The following is a 16,371-nucleotide window of genomic DNA, read 5'->3' as shown; positions in this document are numbered from 1 at the left end:
CCGAGAGGTGGGCAAATATATCACCGATACATTGATGGTAGCTAACTCTAGTGTAAACTGATTTTTCCACTATATATGGTGGGGGTAATTTGCATCGGTGTTTCTTAAAGAAATCTAGAAAGTTGGATCAAATAGCTCATTTCGAATCCCATTCACATGTGAAAATATGAAACAACATAATATATGTGTTTGCTCTAATAAAACCTTAGAGTTTAATGGAAAATCTTTTAGTATACATAAGCAAAATTGTTTGGCTCCCCAATGGGATTGACAAGACAATGAGCTGCGAAGTCATGGCAGATTTGTTGACTGGGAATAGAACAAATGGGGAAGCTCGTGATTTCTCGTTTTCGTTTCCTTCTCCTTGTCCACATCATCATCGTCTGAATCAGCTAATCCCATGCTTTCCTCTGAGCATGATGTGCTCCCGCCCATCCCCATCATCATTATCCGAATCAGCCAATCCCCTGTTTCCTCCGAGCACGGCCTGCTCCCATCGAGAGATGGGTTCCTGTGGGTTTTGGGGTTTGGAGTGCGGCTGCTCCCCCTCGATGATAGTCGGCGATTGGCTGATTCAGATGGCATCACTATCTACGGCTAAAAAAGGATGGAAGATGCACAGTTTTTGAGAGCTACCATCACGTTCTGTTTTTGGGAGAAATAGTCTTTCAGTACTTTAGAACTTCTAGATGCCTCTTATGCCTCTTATACAACCTCGGATTAAAAATATTTTTATACCAGAGGGGACCCACCAGGTGCCCACGAGGCACATGGGCGCGCCCCCTGGGCGCGGCCATGTGGCTTGTGGGGCCTCTGGCTAGCCTCCGAGGCCAATCTGTTCCTATATGAAGCTATTTGCCCTAGAAAAAATCAAGAGAGAAATTTGGGGACGAAGCGCCGCCGTCTCGAGATGGAACCTGGGCAGGAACACTTTTGCTCTCCGGCGGAGCGATTTCGGCAGGGAAACTTCCCTCTGGGAAGGGCAAATTGAAGCCATCTACATCACCAACAATCCTCTCATCGAGGGAGGACCAATCTTCATCAACATCTTCACCAGCACCATCTTATCTCAAACCCTAGTTCATCTCGTGTATTCAATCTTTGTCTCAAAACCTCAGATTGACATCTATGGGTTGCTAGTAATGTTGTTTACATCTTGTAGTTGATACTAGTTGGTTTATTTGATGGAAGATTATATGTCTAGATCATTAATGCTATTCAACACCTCTCTGGTCTTAAACATGAATATGGTTCGTAAGTAGTTACTTCTGTTCTCGAGGACATGAGAGAAGTCTAGTTATAAGTAATCATGTGTATTTGGTATTCATCGATATTTTGATGATATGTATGTTGTTGCTTCTCTTAGTGGTGTCATGTGAACGTCGACTACATGAAACTTCACCATCTTTGGGCCTAAGGAAAGGCATTATGGAGTAGTAATTAGATGATGGATTGCTAGAGTGACAGAAGCTTAAACCATAGTTTATGCGCTAGTCCGTAAGGGGTTGATTTGGATCCATATGTTTCATTCTATGATTAGATTTATTTTAATTCTTCTTTTGTAGTTGCGGATGCTTGCGAGAGGGGGTAATCATAAGTGGTAGGCCTGTTCAAATAAGAACAACACCTAAGCACCAGTCCACCCACATATCAAATTATCAAAGTAGCAACCGTGAATCAAGCAAACTTGATGAAATTGACTAGATGAGATTCCCATGTGTCCTCAAGAACGCTTTGCTTACTATAAGAGAACATTCCGGCCTGTCCTTTGCCATAAGAAAGATTGGGCTATCTTGCTGCACCTATTATTAATTTTTCTACTTGTTACGAATTACCTTGCTACCAAACTATTTGTTACTGATAATTTCAGTGCTTGCAGACAACACCTTGCTAAAAATCCTTTATCATTTCCTTCTGTTTCTCGCTGGATTCGACACTCTTACTTATAGAAAGGACTACGATTGATCTCCCATACTTGTGGTGAAGGAAATATGCCCTAGAGGCAATAATAAAGTTGTTATTTATATTTCCTTATATCATGATAAATGTTTATTATTCATGCTAGAATTGTATTAACCGGAAACTTAGTACATGTGTGAATACATAGACAAAACATAGTGTCCCTAGTATGGCTCTACTTGACTAGCTCGTTAATCAAAGATGGTTATGTTTCCTGACCATAGACATGTGTTGTCATTTGATGAACGGGGTCACATCATTAGAGAATGATGTGATGGACAAGACCCATCCATTAACTTAGCATAATGATCGTTAAGTTGTATTGCTACTACTTTCTTCATGACTTATACATGTTCCTCTGATGAGATTGTGCAAATCCCGAATACCGGAGGAACACCTTGTGTGCTATAAAACGTCACAACGTAACTGGGTGATTATAAAGATGCTCTACAGGTGTCTCCGAAGGTGTTTATTGGTTTGGCATAGATCAAGAATAGGATTTTTCACTCTGTGTTTCAGAGAGGTATCTCTGGGCCCTCTCGGTAATGCTCATCACTATAAGCCTTGCAAGCAATGTGACTAATGAGTTAGTTGCGGGATGAAGCATTACAGAACAAGTAAAGAGACTTGACAATAACAAGATTGAACTAGGTATGATGATACCGACGATCGAATCTCGGGCAAGTAACATACCGATGACAAAGGGAACAACACATGTTGTTGTGCAGTTTGACCGATAAAAATCTTCGTAGAATATGTAGGAGCCAATATGAGCATCCAGGTTCTGCTATTGGTTATTGATCAGAGATGTGTCTCGATCATGTCTACATAGTTCTCGAACCCATAGGGTCCGCACGCTTAACGTTCGATGATGATTTGTATTATGAGTTATGTGTTTTTGATGACCGAAGTTTGTTCGGAGTCCCGGATGAGATCACGGACATGACGAGGAGTCTTGAAATGGTCGAGAGGTAAAGATTGATATATTGGAAGGTTATGTTCGGAGACCGGACTAGTTTCGGAGAGGTTTGGACATTTTCCGGAGTACTGGGAGGTTACGCGAACCCCCCGGTGGGTTAATGGGCCTACATGGGCCTTAGTGGAGAAGTGGAGGCAGCGGCCAGGAGGTGGCGCCCCCCCAAGTCCAGTCCAAATTGGACAACGGGTGGGGGCGCGGCCCCCCTCTTTCCTTCTCCCTCTCCACCTTTCCCCTTCCCCCCTCTCCGGAAAAGGAAGGGGGAATCCTGCTAGGACTAGGGAGTCCTAGTAGGACTCCCCACACTTGGCGCGCCCCCTAGGCCGGCCGCCTCCTCCCCTCCTCCTTTATATACGGGGGCAGGGGGCACCCCAAAGGCACATCAATTGTTCTCTTTGTCGTGTGTGGTGCCCCCTCCACAGTTTACTCCTCCGGTCATAGCATCGTAGTGCTTAGGCGAAGCCCTGCGTGGATCACATCATCAACACCGTCGCCACACCGTCGTGCTGACGGAACTCTCCCTCGACCCTCTACTGGATCAAGAGTTCGAGGGACGTCATTGAGCTAAACGTATGCTAAACACGGAGGTGCCATACGCTCGGTACTTGGATCGGTTGGATCGTGACGACGTTCGACTAAATCAACCGCGTTAACTAACGCTTCCGCTTTAAGTCTATGAGGCTACGTGGACACACTCTCCCCCTCTTGTTGCTATGCATCTCCTAGATAGATCTTGCATGATCGTAGGATTTTTTTTGAAATTGCATGCTACGTTCCCCAACAGTGGCATCCGAGCCAGGTCTATGCGTAGATGATATGCACGAGTAGAACACAAAGAGTTGTGGGCGATAATAGTCATAATGTTTACCACCAACGTCTTACTTTGATTCGGCGGTATTGTTGGATGAAGCGGCCCGGACCGACATTACATGAGCGCGTTCATGAGAGTGGTTCTACCAACGTGCTTTGCACACAGGTGGCTGGCGGGTGTCAATTTCTCCAACATTTGTTGAATTGAGTTTGACTACGGATGGTCCTTGTTGAAGGTTAAAACAACACACTTGACGAAAAATCATTGTGGTTTTGATGCGTAGGTAAGAACGATTCTTGCTAGAAGCTCGTAGCAGCCACGTAAAACTTGCAACAACAAAGTAGAGGACGTCTAACTTGTTTTTGCAGGGCTTGTTGTGATGTGATATGGTCAAGACATGATGTGATATAAATTGTTGTATGAGATGATCATGTTTTGTAACAGAGTTATCGGCAATTGGCAGGGGCCATATGGTTATCGCTTTATTATATGAAATGCAACCGCCATGTAATTGCTTTACTTTATCACTAAGCGGTAGCGATAGTCGTAGTAACAATAGTTGGTGAGACGACAATGATGTTACGATGAAGATCAAGATGTCAAGCTGGTGACGATGGAGATCATGACGGTGCTTTGGAGATGGAGATCAAAGGCACAAGATGATGATGGCCATATCATGTCACATATTTCGATTGCATGTGATGTTTATCTTTTATGCATCTTATTTTGCTTAGTACGATGGTAGCATTATAAGGTGACCCCTCACGAAATTTCAAGGTATAAGTGTTCTCCCTGAGCATGCACCCTTGCTACAGTTCGTCGTGCCGAGACACCACGTGATGATTGGGTGTGATAAGCTCTACGTTCAAATACAACGGGTGCAAGCCAGATTTGCACGTGAAGAATACTCGGGTTAAACTTGACGAACCTAGCATATGCAGATATGGCCTCGGAACACTGGGACCGAAAGGTCGAACGTGAATCATATAGTAGATATGATCAACATAGAGATGTTCACCATTGAAACTACTCCATCTTGATATGTCCATTTTGGATCAAGTTTTCCTAATGTTATTTATGTCGTTTTATTGCATAATAATGCTTTTCGGAGTAATGCTAATGCCTTTCCTCTCATAATATGCAAGGTATGCACAAAGGGGGAGAATTCCAGCAGCTGGAAATCTGGATCTGAAAAAGCTACGTCAAGCTACCTATTCTGCACAACTCCAAATGAGCTGAAACTTCCCAAGGATTTTTATGGAATATTTAATAAATATTGGAGCAAATAAGTACCAGGGGGCACCAGGTGGGCACAACCCACCTGGGCGCGCCAGGAGGCCCATGCGCGCCCTGGTGGATGCTGCCCTCCTCGGCTCACCTTCGATGCCCATCTTCTGGTATATAGGTCATTTTGACCTAGAAAAAATCAGGGGAGGACATTCTGGACGAAGCGCTGCCGCCTTGAGGTGGAACTTTGGCAGAAGCACTTTTGTCCTCCGGCGAAGCGATTCCACTGGGGGAACTTCCCTCCCGGAGGGGGAAATCATCGTCATCATCATCACCAACAACTCTCCCATCTTGGGGAGGGCTATCTTCATCAACATCTTCACAGCACCAACTCCTCTCAAACCCTAGTTCATCTCTTGTGTTCAATCTTTGTACAAAAACTATAGATTGGTGCTTGTGGGTGACTAGTAGTGTTGATTACATCTTGTAGTTGATTACTATATGGTTTATTTGGTGGAAGATTATATGTTCAGATCCATTATGCTATTTAATACCCCTCTGGTCTTGAGCATGTTTATCATTTGTGAGTAGTTACTTTCGTTCTTGAGGTCACGGGAGAAATGATGTTGCAAGTAATCATGTGAACTTGATATGTGTTTGATATTTTGATGATATGTATGTTGTCATTCTATTAGTGGTGTCATGTGAACGTCGACTACATGGCACTTCATCATATTTGGGCCTAAGGGAATGCATTGTGGAGTAGTTATTAGATGGTGGGTTGCGAGAGCGATAGAAATTTAAACCCCAGTTTATGCGATATTCCATAAGGGGCTGATTGGATCCAAAAGTTTAATGCTATGGTTAGAATTCATTCTTAATACTTTTCTTATAGTTGTGGATGCTTGCGAGAGGGTTAATCATAAGTAGGAGGCTTGTTCAAGTAAGAACAACACCTAAGCACCGGTCCACCCACATATCAAATTATCAAAGTACCAAACACGAATTAAGCCAACATGATGAAAGTGACTAGATGAAATTCTCATCTACCCTCAAGAACACTTTGCTTATTCTAAGAGACCGTTTTGGCCTGTCCCTTGCCTCAAAAGGATTGGGCTACCTTGCTGCATTTTTTTACTACTATCGTTACTTGCTCATTACAAATTATCTTGCTATCAAATTACTCCGCTACATACAATTTCAGCACTTGCAGATATTACCTTGCTGAAAACCACTTGTCATTTCCTTCTGCTCCTTGTTGGGTTCGACACTCTTACTTATCGAAAAGGCTACAATTGACCCCATATACTTGTGGGTAATCAAGGCTATTTTCTGGTGCCGTTGCCAGGGAGTGAAGCGCTCTTGGTAAGTGGAAATTGGTAAGGAAACATTATTACTATATGCTGAAATTTATTGTCACTTGTTACTATGGAAAACAATCCTTTGAGGGGTTTGTTCGGGGTATCTTCACCTTGATCGGAACCACAATTAGTTGCCCCTCAACCTACTGCACCTACTAAAAATGTTAAATATAAAATTCCTTCGGATATTTAGAACAACTGCTAGGTAATCCTTATGTAGAAGATGGAACCGAACATCCTGATATGCACTTGATATATGTGGATGAAATTTGTAAATTGTTTAAGATTGCAGGTTTGCCTGGAGATGAAGATAAGAAGAGGGTTTTCCCTTTATTTTTGAAGGGAAAAGCATTGACATGGTATAGGCTATGCGATGATATTGGATCTTGGAACTAAAACCGTTTGAAATTGCAATTTCATCAAAAAAATTATCCTATGCATCTAGTTCATCGTGATCGGAATTATCCTATATATAATTTTAAGCCTCGTGAAGGAGAAAGTATCGCTCTAGCTTGAGGGAGGCTTAAGTCAATGTTATATTCATGCCCCAATCATGAGCTCTCAAGAGAAATTATTATTCAGAATTTTTATGCTCGGCTCTCTCGTAATGATCAATCCATGCTCGATACTTCTTGTATTGGTTCCTTTATGAAGAAGATTATTGAATTCAGGTGGGATCTTTTAGAAAGAATTAAATGCATCTCTGAAGATTGGGAACTCGATGAAGGTAAAGAGTCAGGTATTGAACCTAAGTTTGATTGTGTGAAATCTTTTATGAATAGCGATGCTTTTCAAAAGTTTAGCACTAAATATAGACTTGACTCTGAGATAGTAGCTTCCTTCTATGAATCTTTTGCTGCTCATGTTGATCTCCCTAAGGAGAAGTGGTTTAAATATCACCCACCAATTAAAGAAGAAATTAAAGAACCGGTAAAAGCTAAAGAAGAAACCGTCATTTACAATGTTGATCCAGTTGTTCCCACTTCTTATATTGAAAACCCACCTTTTCCTATTAGGATGGAGGAACATGCTAAAGCTTCAACTATGGTTAACAAAAGTTATGTTAGAACACCCAAACCATCTGAACAAATCAGAGTTGAACCTAGTGTCACTATGGTTAAAGATCTTTTAGTTGATAATATTGATGGACATGTTATTTACTTCTGTGGTGAAGCTTCTAGAATTGCCAAACCTGAAGGGAAAGATAAACATAGACCAGTTGTTGGCATGCCTGTTGTCTTAGTTAAGATAGGAGATCAATGTTATCATGGGTTATGTGACCTAGGTGCTAGTGTGAGTGATATTCCTTTCTCCTTATATCAAGAAATTAAAGATGAAATAGCACCTACTGAAATAGAAGGCATAGACATCACCATTAAACTTGCTAATAGAGATACTATATCACCAATTGGGATTCTTAGAGATGTTGAAGTCTTGTGTGGGAAAATAAAATATCCTGCTGATTTTCTTGTTCTTAGCTCCCCACAAGATGACTTTTGTCCCATTATTTTTGGTAGGCCTTTCTTGAACATCGTCAATGCCAAATAGATGGTGAGAAACAAACTGTCGGTGTTAGCTTTGGTGATGAATCTCATGAATTTAATTTTTCCAAGTTTAGTAAACAACCTCATAAGAAAGATTTGCCTAGTAAGGATGAGATTATTGGTCTTGCTTCTATTGCTGTGCCTCCTACTGATCCTTTGGAACAATATTTGCTAGGCCATGAAAATGATTTTCATATGCGTGAAAGAAATGAAATAGATAGAATCTTTTTTGAATAACAACCTTTGCTTAAACACAATTTGCCTATTGAAACTCTAGGAGGTCCTCCACCTAAAGGTGATCCTGTGTTTGAATTGAAACAATTGCCAAACGCTTTGAAATATGCTTATCTTGATGAGAAAAAAGATATATCATGTTATTATTAGTGCTAACCTTTCAGAACATGAAGAAGAAAGACTATTGAAAGTTCTAAGGAAGCACATGGCTGCTATTGGATATACTCTTGATGATCTTAAGGGATCTAGTCCCACTCTATGTCAGCACAAGATTAATATGGAACCTGATGCTAAACCTGTTGTTGATCACCAACGTCGGTTAAATCCGAAGATGAAAGAAGTGGTAAGAACAGAAATATTGAAACTTCTGGAAGCAGGTACAATCTATCCTATAGCTGATAGTAGATGGGTCAATCCTGTTCATTGTGTCCCTAAGAAGGGACGTATTACTGTTGTTCCTAATGATAAGAATGAGCTCATTCCACAAAGAATTGTCACAGGCTAAAGGATGGTAATTGATTATAGAAAATTAAATAAAGCTACCAGAAAAGATCATTACCCTCTGCCTTTTATCGATCAAATGTTAGAAAGATTATCTAAGCACGCACATTTATGCTTCCTTGATGGATATTCTGGCTTTTCACAAATACTTGTTTTACAATCTGATCAAGAAAAGACCACTTTTACTTGTCCTTTTGGAACATTTTCTTATAGACGTATGTCTTTCGGTTTATGTAATGCACCTGCTACCTTTCAAAGATGTATGACTGCTATATTCTCTGATTTTTGTGAAAAGATTGTTGAGGTTTTCATGGATGACTTTTCTGTTTATGGGAAGTCTTTTGATGACTATTTAAGCAATCTTGATCGAGTCTTGCGGAGATGTGAACAAACAAATCTCGTCTTGAATTGGGAGAAGTGCCACTTTATGGTTAATGAAGGTATTGTTTTGGGCCATAAAATTTCTGAAAGAGGCATTGAGGTGGACAAAGCCAAGTTTGATGCAATTGAGAAAATGCCATGTCCTAAACATATCAAAGGTATTCGTAGTTTCCTTGGTCATACTGGTTTTCATAGAAGGTTTATCAAAGACTTTTGTAAAATTTCTAGGCCTCTTACGAATCTTTTGCAAAAGGATATTCCCTTTGTGTTTGATGATAATTGTATGGAAGCCTTTGAGACACTAAAGAAAGCCTTAATTACTGTACCTGTTGTTCAACCACCTGATTGAAACTTGCCTTTTGAGATTATGTGTGATGCTAGTGATTATCCATAGTGGTCACTCAGAGGAGGCGAATCTCTCTTCTACAAGATTGTTCAAAACGACACCGAGGGCTCTTTTTTGCCAATGCTAATATTCCTTTCACCCGAGTGTTCAATTTATATACTGTTGCTCTAAGCTCTATCGAAATCATTTGCTAGGAAGAGAAGGAGATGGCGCATCTGTACGAGCACAGGGAGTTCCCTTACCCAGGTGACGAGGAGGCCGTCGAGGAGTTCATAAAGAGCGGGGGCGCCCTGGGCACCACGATCGGGCCAAAGGGGTTCGTCGACGCGAACATGGACTCGGACAACATGCAGAAGTAGCTGCAGTCGAAGAAGTTCGACCAGGAGGTGCATAAGTTGTGGTTCCGGATGCGCAACAAGGTGGTGCAGGAGCTCCAGGAGAAGGGGTTCGACGTCGAATGAAGATTAGTTTTATTCCCATGAAAGAAATGGAGGGAGGCATCGGCTCGATTAAGTATGCTGCATTGATGAAAGTAGAAGAAACATTTCCTGGGATAAAGTTAGATGCATCCAAGTTCAGTGCGAGCCCTTTTTCTCAGTGGAGATTAAGTAAACCCGGTTGCATCCAGCTTTGTATTCCTTTGGAATTAAATAAGTTTTTTTCATGGATTAATCATATATGTATTGAGCCGCCGGTTTAATAATTTAATTTGTACTTTGCCAATAAATCAAGACAGCTGGGGTATTATGGTCCTGGTGATGAAAGCATAGGCAGCAGCGTGTCATCAGATTAAAACAGATACTCCCGTTGTTCACTTTTATAAGACGCTGAAAACATTTCAGACAACATGCAAAGCAGCTTATTTTCAGTTGTCTGAAACGACTTATAAAAGTAAACGGAGGGAGTATGAGATTCTCTAAGCATATGTGGAATGTCGTTGTCATAAGGCGCAGTGGAACAATAATAAAGATGAATGCATCCACCTTTTTTCTTTAAACTGTTTGCTGAGCTTATAAATGCTTGCATCTGTCTAGTGTCCCATCTTCATCTCTATATATAAGTACTTTGTACATTGTCAAGTGTCACGGATGCGTCTAATCTGGAGTAAAGTTCACCAGAAACACAAACCACCCTAAACATAATAAAAAATACGTCAAACTTTTAAGGGCAAGTGCCGCAAGTGGCACGTAGAATATCGGTTGACAAATGAGATTTGGACAAAGCACGGCACGAAGACGCCATCACTATTTTTCTTCCACATCAATCCTTTTCATTCAGTTACGTTGGAATTGACAATGGGAAGTGGTTGGGGGATCAAAGATAGTTTAGCTGGCGGATTTCCGGTGAGAAAGCGAGGATCGACTCGTTATTCTTCGAGTTCGAGTCGATTCAAGCCGAGTCACGAGCTACTTGTTTAGCTCACGAGTTTCGAGCTTTTTTTCCAGCCCTAATGACAGGGAGTGAGCATTAGTTAACCAAGTGTTGGTGGGGGGTTAGGCCAGGAGGAGCAGAGCAGAGCAGATCACATGACAAGTGTTCTTCAGTGCATCTTTTTCTTTTTTTGGATGGGGTTCTTTAGTGCATCTTTGTTTCCACACAAAACACATTTCGTGCGTGTCGAGCGCACATGAATGCTTGTCATCTGGTTGTGTGTTTCTTTTTTCATTTGATGATCACCATTTATAGCTGAAACTAAAACTTGAAAACTCGCGAACTAACTAAACGAGTAATCCGTGACTCGGCTCGTTGTCTTAACAAGCCCAGCCGAGACAAGCTAGTTTGTTATCTTAACGAGCTCTAGCGAGTTGAGTTGAGATGACCCGACTCGAATTCCAGGCGTATTTGTCATTGGTTGTTGCTTGCTACCACTGTCTTATTTTGAATTACTAATTACTGGTAACCGTGTACGTGCATGTCCAGTTTGACAGTAATTTTATTTTCAAGATTAACAACAATTAGTGATTATTCCAATGTTAATTGTGTTTAATAATGCAATTAATGTTCTGTTCAAATTATGATTTATGCAGTTAACATGTTTCCAATTTATTGATGATGTGACGGATACACCATTAGAGCAACATGAGACATTGGATATAGGTGGTTGGATGGCTCAGATCATTTGGATTCATCAAACTCATGCTTTTATAAGTAGTATATACTCCCTCCGTAACTTGATATAAGATGATTTTGGACACTATCTCAGTGTAAAAAAAGTTATTATACTAGGTTTCAGAGATAGTAGAAACTTTCTCCGATCCAAATTAATTGACGCTGCTTTAGTACATTGAATTTTGGATCGGAGAGGAGTAGTACATTTCCCCCCACTTTTTGTAGAATTTTGTACCCCCTCCGTTTGTAAATACAAGTCTTTTAGAGATTTCAATGCAAACTACATATGGATGTACAAAGACATATTTTGGAGTGTAGATTCAATCATTTTGCTCCGCATGTAGTTCATATTAGAATCTCTAGAAGGTCTTATATTTAGGAATGGAGGGGCATTTTTCATTCACATGGTTAATTGCTTCTTTTTAGGCAACATGGTCAATTGCTTTTGTTAGCGTCATCGAACGGTCACCGGGAGAAGGCCCAAAAAGCCCGGATGCACAACCAGAAGAAGAATTCGATGGTGGTGGTGGTGGTCTGTGGACCCGGCCGATGCCTGTCGACTGGGCCGTCCAGGGTCGCCGTTAGGACTAATTAACTCGGCTTGACCAAAGTCAGAAAGAATAAATAACTCGCAGGCAGGCAGCGAGAGGGAGAGGGAGCAACTAGTCGTCTATTCATACTCTCCTTGTCCTCTTCTTCTTCCCCACTTCTTCCCCGAAGCTTCTTGTCCTCTCCTCCCTCTCGCACCGCCGGAGGGAGGCGCCTCGCCGTCTCCTCGCCCCGTCCGTCCGGCCGCCGGTAAGCAGTTTCCAGCCAGCAATGCAGTAGTAGTAAAGGCCACCGTCTCACTCACAGATGAATGTTTAGTGGCGATTACAGACGAAGTACATGAATCAGGAAGGTTAGGGTTCTTAGTAGGTGGAAGGGGAAAGGGGAAAGGAGTCGTGCCGCCGTTGCTTTGATCCACTGGATGCACGCCCTTCTCTTCTTCCTTGCTTAAGTAGCGAGACGAGGCCTCCTTAGTTAGCCCACTCCGGCCCATTGACGCATCTGTACGAGCGCAGGGAGTTCCCGTACCCGGGCGACGAGGAGGCGGTGGAGGAGTTCATAAAGAGCAGGGGGCGCCCTGGGCACGACGATCGGGCCCAAGGGGTTCGCGGACGCCAACATGGACTCAGACAACATGCAGAAACAGATGCAGTCGAAGAAGTTCGACCGGGAGGCGTGCAAGTTGTGGTTCCGGATGGGTAATGAGGTGATGCAGGAGCTCCAGGAGAAGGGGTTCGACGTCGAATGAGGCTCCGTGTTTGTTCCTTTGTTTGTTCCCCTGAAAGAAAGAAAGAAAGAAAGAAAGGATCAAAGTATTTTGCATTGAGAGGCGAATAATCAATCCTCCATATTTGAGTTTCCTTTCCCATGAGTCGCGTTACCCATTTATTTTCTTCTTGGAATTATTATGGCTTGCGTTGGGGTGAAGGGGATGAACGATAATTGGGTTGACAGAGCTTGCGGTGAGAAAGCAAGGACACTTCGTTGCGTTGGCAAATTAAATTAATTAGTGATGGGGACTAACCATTAACTAACCTACTACTCTACTACTGTACTTCCTCCTTTCCGGTTTATAGGGCTCAATTCAAAAATCTCACCAACCAAAGTAGATGGTGAGTGGTTGAATATTTTTTGAAGTTTGCAAAGGCACTAAATTAATGCTCTAGTTTTTCTAAAAAAATATGTTTATCAATGCATTAGTTGCAATGCATGCATGCATAAAGTACATGCATTGGTCAATTTTCTCTTAATACTTGCATGCAATAATTTAAGGCACCTTGGAATCTAAACATGTGACGGGGAACAACCAAATTGAGCCTTACAAATGAAAAAACTAAAATTTTGAGACAAGCCTTATAAACCGGAAAGGAGGGAGTAGTACATAGTAGGTGTGCATGCGAGGTTAGGTGGTGGAGCAGATCAGACGGCCACTCTTCTGTGTGCTGTACTGTAGCTCTGTTTCCACGCAAAACACATTCCGAGCGCACGTGCATGCTTGTCGCCTGGTTTTTCTCTGCAGGGATTTTGATTATATGAACACTTTTTTGCGTGGGGTTTTGATGATCTCTCGCGTTTTTTCAGACAATTTTCGATTTCTCACTTTCTTTTAGGGGTGTTTTGAGGGATGATTTCTCACGTGGCCGGTTGCTCGTTCGCGTCGTCGCACGGGCTGGGCCTAGGAAGCCCACCGTCGCTTGTTTTTTTTTGTTGTAGGTTGCCAGGCCGATGCCTGTCGACTGGGCCGTCCCGGGTCGCCGTTAGCAGTAATTAACTCGGCTTTGACCAAAGTCAGAAGCAATTAATAACTCGCATCCAGCGAGAGAGAGAGTCGCCTATTCATACTCTAGTACTTGTCATCTTCTTCCCCGAAGCTTCTCGTCCTCTCCCCTCCCCCTCGCACCGCCGGAGGGAGGCGCCGGCCGCGCCGTCTCCTCACCCGTCCGTCCGGCCGCCGGTAAGCAGTCCCACCCTGCCCCCTGATCCGCCCCCCGCGCCTCCTCGCGGCCCTCGTCTCTGCGCTTGGGCCGGCCAGATCGCGGCCGGCTCGGCGCGCCTCCCGATTCGGATCCGCCCGATCCCTCGGCCTCGGTCGTCGCGGCTCGCCGGGCGTCTGCTTGCGCGGGGCCCGTCCGCGCCGGATTCGGCCGCCGGGCTCGCTCGGTGTGCGGGCTTGCGGGGAGAGGAGCTTCTCGCCCCAGGCGTCGCACGGGCTCGCCCGTTGTGCGGGCTGCTGCTCACGATTTAGTCTAGCGCTGCTGCTGCTGCCGCCGCCGTCGTCGGAGTCGCTGCGCTGTCGGTGCTGCGGTCCCGTCTTGTGCGTTGCTTTGCTGGTGTGTGGCCGAGCTTCAGATCTCGTAGGTGGCGTGTCCCTGCCCAAAAGGGGAGGGTTGGGGATGATTTTGTTTTTGTTTTTTCCAATGCTTCTACTAGATTCGCGTTGCTCCTCCTGCTAGTCGCTCTCATTCATTCCTTGTTTGAGCTTGCTTATTGCTGACACGAGAAATCTTACTCTAATCCTGTACCTGTAGATAGATTTGTCAGGGATTCGATCCTTCCTTGAGAAGATAGCTGCACATCTGGCTAGTCTTGCTGTTACCGCACGTCTGGCTGTCGAGATACGCTGCAATTTTACAAGCTGTTGGTTGCTCTGTGTTGTTGAGTTGCTGGTGACCATAACCATTTGATCATTTGCAGCTCGTCGTGGTGGTTGGTTCCGAGCGAGCGACGCCCAGCCAGCATGGCGGCAAATGTGGGGGAGTCCACGAGCGGCAGCAGCAGCGTGGCCGGCGACGGCGGGGGCAGCTTCGAGTGCAACATATGCTTCGAGCTGCCGCAGGAGCCCATCGTCACGCTCTGCGGCCACCTCTTCTGCTGGCCCTGCCTCTACAAGTGGCTGCACATCCACTCGCACTCGCCCGAGTGCCCCGTCTGCAAGGCCGTCGTCGAGGAGGACAAGCTCGTCCCGCTCTACGGCCGCGGCAAGGACCGCGTCGACCCCAGGTCCAAGGGGGTGCCGGCCGGGGCCGAGATCCCCAACCGGCCGACCGGGCAGCGGCCCGCCACCGCCCCGCAGGCCGACCCCAACAACCACTTCCCCAACGCAAACCCTAACCCCTGGTTCATGGGGGGAGGGGGCGTCCCTTTGGCCAACGCGCGGTGGGGAAACTACACCTTCTCGGCCGCGTTTGGCGGCCTGTTCCCGCTGCTGAGCTTCCAGGTGCATGGATTCCCGGACGCGACCGCGTACGGGCAGCCTGCCGGGTTTCCCTATGGCTACGGGCATGGCCATGGCCATGGGCATGCTTTCCATGGCGGGCACGCCCACGCCGCTGCCCCCCGGCACGCGCCGCCCGGGCAGCAGCAGCAGCAGGCGGACGTGTACCTCAAGGCGCTCCTCATCCTGGTTGGCTTTCTCGTGATCGCGAGCCTCATCACATTCTAGGTTCGTCACCATTGTCATTTGTCACCGTCATAATAAGAGAAACGATTGTCATGATACTTCTCAGATGTTGTGTGCATTACCTTGCCCCCCCCCGTACGAAAACCCCGGTCTAAATCTGAGTGGTGCGTTTTGAGCGAAAGTGTTCATAGAACTCATGTATATATGTGCTATTTAGACGCGGTCTGAATGGGGGGTGCCTGTGTACCGTAGTAGTTTCGCACTGATTCGTGAATGATTTGGAAACCTCTGTTTGGAGTGGATGTACCAGACCAATTATATCATGTGTAATTTTGTTTCGACTGTCAAAGTGAGTGGGGTGTCCAGCTATTTGGAGTCCATGTCTTGTCTTCCTCTTCTGTACTGTATTGTTAAGATGCTTTGCGATGATGGCTGTAACTCTCTCATGTCAGTGTTCATGTTAGAATACTGAATTCATATCTTCTTTTTTCTCTTGTGGTACAATTTTGGTTTGACTGTAAAAATGAGTGCGGTATGCAGTGATTTAGAATCCATGCCTTTTCTCTTTTCTGCAATTTATATATGGTCTTTTTACAGTCGGTGGTTTAATTATGATTCCGGGTCGAATGATTCATGTCGCCGCGGTTGCAGGTGCAACTTTGTTTCATTTTCCAAGGTCCTGTGTATGCATTTTCCGGTCTTGAACAGTCTGAACATCTGGGGATCCGGCGTCGATGTTGTGAGTCCATCACCTGTTTTGCATTGCCTGGGAGGCTTGATAGATAGATATGGCCTGCTCGGCGTCAATTGTATGATGTTTTGGAAGGATAGGTCATCTGGCTGGGAGACCTCTGGAGTCTGAGCCAGCATCTGGAGAAACTGTTCGGCCTCCTTCTGGTTTGGAGGAGCTTTGTAGGAACTCTATAGGAAAAATAAAATCCTTTACAGTCCTTTGGTTTGTAAAAATAGAATC

General features: G+C 44.4%; 1 protein-coding gene across 2 annotated transcripts; it reads left to right on the top strand.

Annotated features, from left to right (window-relative positions):
* The first annotated feature begins 12,215 nt into the window (after nucleotides 1-12,215).
* Nucleotides 12,216-15,783, top strand: LOC119307022 (E3 ubiquitin-protein ligase RNF5-like). 2 transcript variants are annotated; one of them, XM_037583098.1, is made up of 2 exons: nucleotides 12,216-12,247; nucleotides 14,693-15,783. In XM_037583098.1, the coding sequence occupies exon 2, from the start codon at nucleotides 14,736-14,738 to the stop codon at nucleotides 15,438-15,440; it is 705 nt and encodes a 234-aa protein (XP_037438995.1). In that variant the 5' UTR covers nucleotides 12,216-12,247; nucleotides 14,693-14,735; the 3' UTR covers nucleotides 15,441-15,783. The 2 variants fall into 2 exon arrangements, with proteins under 2 accessions (XP_037438995.1, XP_037438994.1); XM_037583097.1 differs by lacking the exon at nucleotides 12,216-12,247 and adding an exon at nucleotides 13,824-13,952.
* Nucleotides 15,784-16,371: the final 588 nt, after the last annotated feature.

Source organism: Triticum dicoccoides, chromosome 5B (assembly GCF_002162155.2).
Source record: "Triticum dicoccoides isolate Atlit2015 ecotype Zavitan chromosome 5B, WEW_v2.0, whole genome shotgun sequence".
Classification (NCBI taxonomy): Eukaryota; Viridiplantae; Streptophyta; class Magnoliopsida; order Poales; family Poaceae; genus Triticum; species Triticum dicoccoides.
Note: the sequence above shows the minus strand (reverse complement) of the source record. Positions and strands in the feature narration are given on the sequence as shown.